Source organism: Lactuca virosa, chromosome 9, assembly GCF_052849685.1.
Source record: "Lactuca virosa cultivar CGN04683 chromosome 9, Lactuca_virosa_CGN04683_v6, whole genome shotgun sequence".
Lineage (NCBI taxonomy): Eukaryota > Viridiplantae > Streptophyta > Magnoliopsida > Asterales > Asteraceae > Lactuca > Lactuca virosa.
Window position 1 is genome coordinate 270,683,297 of NC_136434.1, and position 4,974 is coordinate 270,688,270.

The window sequence follows — 4,974 nt, forward strand, 5'->3', positions numbered from 1 at the left end:
GTCCTTTGTTTTCAGTTTTGTATTTTTTACAGAGCCCACCAACATCTTATACTTTGGCTCATAATCCACTTCCTTATTGGGCTTATCAGCTTGACTCTACAATCACTTGATGAATGTCTAACATCTAGATTAGTTAACATTTTTCGCTCTCCTGTTCACTAATTGAGTAGTTTCCTAATCATCCTAATCTTGATTTTTTCCAATCAGGCTTATCATCATTGGCCTCGCAAACTAAACAATAGGGACATGAGGAACCTTCTAAATTGTTTGAAGCATGTTGTAATCAAAAGTCTTCAATCTTAGAAGTGTTTTTCTATAAATTCTTATCATCAAACGGTGGACATTTACTATTACTGAAATCGCATTCTAGTCTATTGTTTGATTGGCCATTTAAGTAGAAAAGCGAATACCATATTGTTGAATCAGAAACCGATCTAAAAAACTAAAGTTTTAAATCACTATGATACAATCCTATAAACATCCAAGTAAAATTCAAACAATTCAAACATGAAATGAAATAAGAATGACAATAACATTATATGGATGGATTCATTTTCTTTGCATATGGGATAAACCAACAAGTAGGGGTGTGCAAAAAACCGCGCAAACCGCCCGCACCGCACCAAACCGCACCGCATAATGCGGTTTAGAATTTCGTGGTGCGGTTTACGGTTCATCATTTTATCAAACCGCACTATGCGGTGTGGTTTGCGGTTTGTATTTATAAAACCGCGGTTCAAACCGCACCGCACCGCATGTTATATATATACTTTTTTTCTTTACTTTGTTATAATTTCAAATCACGATTTAGAAACGATGTATTTAAATATATTTCTTACAATAACCAAATATCTATAACGTAACATTAAATCACTATTAGATGAAGATCCCACGGTTTACAAGAATATAGCAACTATAACGACAATATAAAGCAATAACAATGACACTTACAAAACTATAGTAGCATGAATCACAATTTATTAAAAACAATTTAACTTGAAAATTGTATTTGTTTTTATAAAATGAAAGCAATCAATTTTTATAACCGGGTCAGTTTTTTGGTTTTTTGATAGATTTAATGTTGAACAACTCATTAAACCGCACAAACCGCAACCAAACCGCATAAACCGTCTGCATCAAACCGCACCGCATAACACGGTTTCGAACATCTGTGGTGCGGTTTGCGGTTTCTAAAATATTCAAACCGCATATGCGGTGCGGTTTGCGGTTTTGACTCTAAACCGCACCAAACCGCACTGCGCACACCCCTACCAACAAGTCCATGTCACACTTTATTTTATCCTTTACGATATATTATATACTAATTAGAAAGTTTTTATGAACAATAGTAAAGTTTTCTATTTTGGAGTTTTATGGTTTTATATTTTGGTTGATTTAGTTCTTACAACAAAGGTTTTATATTTTGAGATATTTAGTTCATGTAATTTTTTAATTTATAACAAAAAAAAAAAAAGTTTCTGTAAAGTTTTTTTTTACAAAAACAGTCTATATGTCTAAGATTTTTTATATTTTGACAGGTTTGACCCTTGTGTCGAAAATTAATTACAAAAGTTGTTCCCATAATTTATAGAAAATATCATTGCGTATTTTTTTTTTATAGAAACGATTCATGTGTTTAAAAAATTATAAAAATTATCCTTGTAGCTTATAAAAAATATCATATTATGTATTTTTTTTTATAGAAACAACCCATATGTTCAAAAAAATTACAAAAATAGTCCCTACCAAGTACCAACTAGAAAATTTGTAGTTTTGATCCTTACACTTTCCTACATCGGCAAATTTTGTCCCCCCAAAGAACGCACACAAAAAGATATAACAATTAATAATAATATTTTTCTTTTGTGCGACTAGAACATAATAACCAAAACCTCGCGTACCTCCCCCGCGAAGCGGGTAGAGTAAAATTTCTAGTTTACAAAAATTGCAATTATCATCTTTTTACTACGTCCATCAATCAATGTCAAAAAATAAAAAAATAAAATACATAACAAATTAGTAAAGTCCATCAATCAATGTCAAAAAATAAAAAAATAAAATACATAACAAATTAGTAAAGTCCATCAATCAATGTCAAAAAATAAAAAAATAAAATACATAACAAATTGTCACATCCTGCATAACAAACAAACGGAACCCAAATTTTTATGTTCCCCTCTAACGATTTCACTAAACAAAGTCCATGTCTACATAATACAGTTAAAAGCACGAAAATTTGTTTACTAGATATTAGTAAATCTATTAGACAAACAGCATTCCCAATCAATAATCATCATGTTTTAGTTAACCAAAAGCTTTGGTGACATTAGAAACATTAGTTGATAATGAAACAACAAATCCAAAAGATGTTGACTAGTCAACTCAACAGAGTTGGGTTAGGTGAAGGTGAAATAACTCGGTTACGAGGAAATGGTGACCCCAAAGGCGCTACTAAACCAAGACTCTGCATCACCTTCATTCGACGTCCGCTCAAATTTCCCTAAACAAACAACACAACATTTAGAGCTGATGTGGCATTGACATGGCGTCCACATGGCGCTGACATGGAGTTTCTAGTGTGACAGAGAAGTTAAGTGACTCACAATGTTTGGAGTAGATGCTGATGTGTCAATGCCATTGTGTATCCTGTCTGGAGTTGCAGTTTTTGGTTTTTCTTGTTTTTGCTTTTTGCTTGAAATCTTTGACTATTAAGAGAACAATTAATTGAAACAAAGGTTTATAAAAATGGAGATTCTATTGTTATTTGTTGATGTTATAAAACTTTGATTCGATACATATTTAGAAAAGTAGATTATATGATTAATTAATTACCTGGGGTTTATCTGATGTGTCCTTTTTTGATGATCTTTTTTGAGAAGACTCTTTTACTCCTACATAAAAAATAATCAAATCTCTTTTATTTCAACTAGATTATGCTATATAAACCATATTACTTTAAGAATAAACCTTCCATTCTAGAAATTGAAGATGTATATTGAGCTTATTGACCTTTTAAGTCATTAAAAATATGTCCAAACAAAACAAGGACAAATGTTGGTGCCTATATATTAAATCCTTAATGACAAACCAACCTTTGGATGTAGACCTTTGTCGCTTCTTTGAACTTCCATTTAAGCTAGGAAGATCCTACAGGAATTCCAATTACAATGATGAGGATGAGGGCATTCACGTCTTTTGCACAGAATATACATCAATAGCATAAAAAGAATACCTTCTCCAGAGATTTCTTCATAATATCATCATGATTGAAATTGTTTTCTTCTAGGATCTACAAGTTTAAGGAAACTTTATGAGTCTACCACAAACAACTGAACTAGAAATCAAGAGTTGACCGGATGTTGACTTACCTTTTTAAACTCAGCACGAGATTTATGAACATCTACATACTTGCTGTAGATGCAAAGAAACAAGTCACGATAAAATCAAAAAGTGAAAAAAAAAAAAAAAGGAAAGGGTAAAAAGAAATTAAGCAAAACAACTTACAATATATAGCTTCCATATAACCGAACAAGAACATCACTGCTTGATCCTTTATTGCTTGGTTTGTTTCCTGAACTTACTGAATTCTCATCAACAACCTGCAAGGAAATTAGTAAATGAAGCTTAATTTAACTCAACAAAGCATTTATGTTAACTTGTTAACACAATTTATATGAATTTGAATTTGAAAAGTGATATTTTCACAAACCTGTGCAGGCCACCATGAATCTTCATGGAGCTTAACCCATATTATATCCCCAAAGATAACCAGACTTCCATTGATATCGCCTGTTACACCTCCCATAACTTATCTAAAGTTTGAATGATTCCAATTCAAAAAATAAAACATGTTAGAATGAGTAAATGTACAAGAATTTGACTTACATACCAAAATAAATTGATATAATAGTAGGTTTTATCATACGATTCCATTCATTAATTAAATAACACATATCCTAAAAGCCTAAAATTTCATCATATTATCATAAGAACATAGATTTGTAGAGAATTTACCCTAAACCTTCCTTTCAGCCATGAGAAAGAAAGGTGTAACAAACAGCTTCATAAACAAGACCACGTTTGCAGATAATAAATTAACAATCACTAGAACGCTTACCTTTTATGGTTTATACTACTCACAAGCATATTGTTTTAAAAGATTCATGAAAGTGGATATAGAAATTGGGACTGCATAATCTCATGACAAAACAGTGATCTATGAGCTGCAGAATCTCATTTTCGGTTCAAGTAAACATTTTATGGAGCGATTTCGCCGAACACACTACCATTGGTAATGAGATTGTCGGATTCAAGCTTATTCCTCCCGTAAGTAGCAAAAACACACAAAAATCACACACTAAATAAGTACTAATAGTTGTAGAAGTGGGACAATGATTCGAGTTCTATAAATCAAACATTTGCGTAAGCACATTCCTAAAACAAACAAAATGTGCCCTAATTTTTGTAAACTGGCAGCGAAAGAGATAATCAAAGAAGGAGGTGCTTAAAAGACATAAAAGAGCAAAAGGTTTTGAGTTTTACTTACAGACGACGAGAGGAGAGGAGTGGAGAGCAAGAGCCTACTCAACGGGAAAGTTAGAGAGAGTGCCGCTGCTGTCCAATTTTGTGAAAGTGAAAAAGTAATTGTTTATTGTTCACGATTTCAATTTTGGCGAAATGTCATATTATCGAGAAAAATGATAAATTTAGCCCAAAAACTTTTAATATTTTAAAATAGTCATTAATTTTGTAATGTTATTAACATAAAAAATAACCTCATTTCTAAATTAGCTCTAAATTGTTTTTTTATATATATAAAAACCAATATTTTAAAATGCTCATTAATTGGTTAGTGGATTGATTATATTGTCTATCAGTCTATGTGACAACTTCTGATTATATATAACAGTCTACGTGGATTGATTTACTGACATTACATATTGAATAGGGTTGCCACGTTAGCAAATGAAGTCG

The 4,974-nt window shown here is 31.7% G+C and overlaps 1 protein-coding gene across 1 annotated transcript; it reads right to left on the reverse strand.

Moving 5' to 3' along the window:
• Positions 1–2,141: 2,141 nt before the first annotated feature.
• On the reverse strand, positions 2,142–4,660 carry LOC145138201 (uncharacterized). Its single transcript, XM_079072321.1, has 9 exons — positions 4,547–4,660; positions 3,710–3,812; positions 3,505–3,599; positions 3,369–3,411; positions 3,233–3,289; positions 3,093–3,147; positions 2,833–2,891; positions 2,604–2,705; positions 2,142–2,500 (listed from the first exon to the last, which is right to left on the reverse strand). The coding sequence occupies exons 2-9, from the start codon at positions 3,803–3,805 to the stop codon at positions 2,378–2,380; spliced, it is 630 nt and encodes a 209-aa protein (XP_078928447.1). The 5' UTR covers positions 3,806–3,812; positions 4,547–4,660; the 3' UTR covers positions 2,142–2,377.
• Between the last annotated feature and the right edge of the window lie 314 nt (positions 4,661–4,974).

Bases quoted from the DNA above. Each gene is read 5' to 3' on its own strand.
- LOC145138201 (XM_079072321.1), bottom strand. From the start codon at position 3,805: ATGGGAGGTGTAACAGGCGATATCAATGGAAGTCTGGTTATCTTTGGG. The intron at 3,600-3,709 runs GTTTGTGAAAAT...ATTTCCTTGCAG, and splicing joins ATTCATGGTGGCCTGCACAG to GTTGTTGATGAGAATTCAGT. The intron at 3,290-3,368 runs GTAAGTCAACAT...TTAAACTTGTAG, and splicing joins CTCGTGCTGAGTTTAAAAAG to ATCCTAGAAGAAAACAATTT.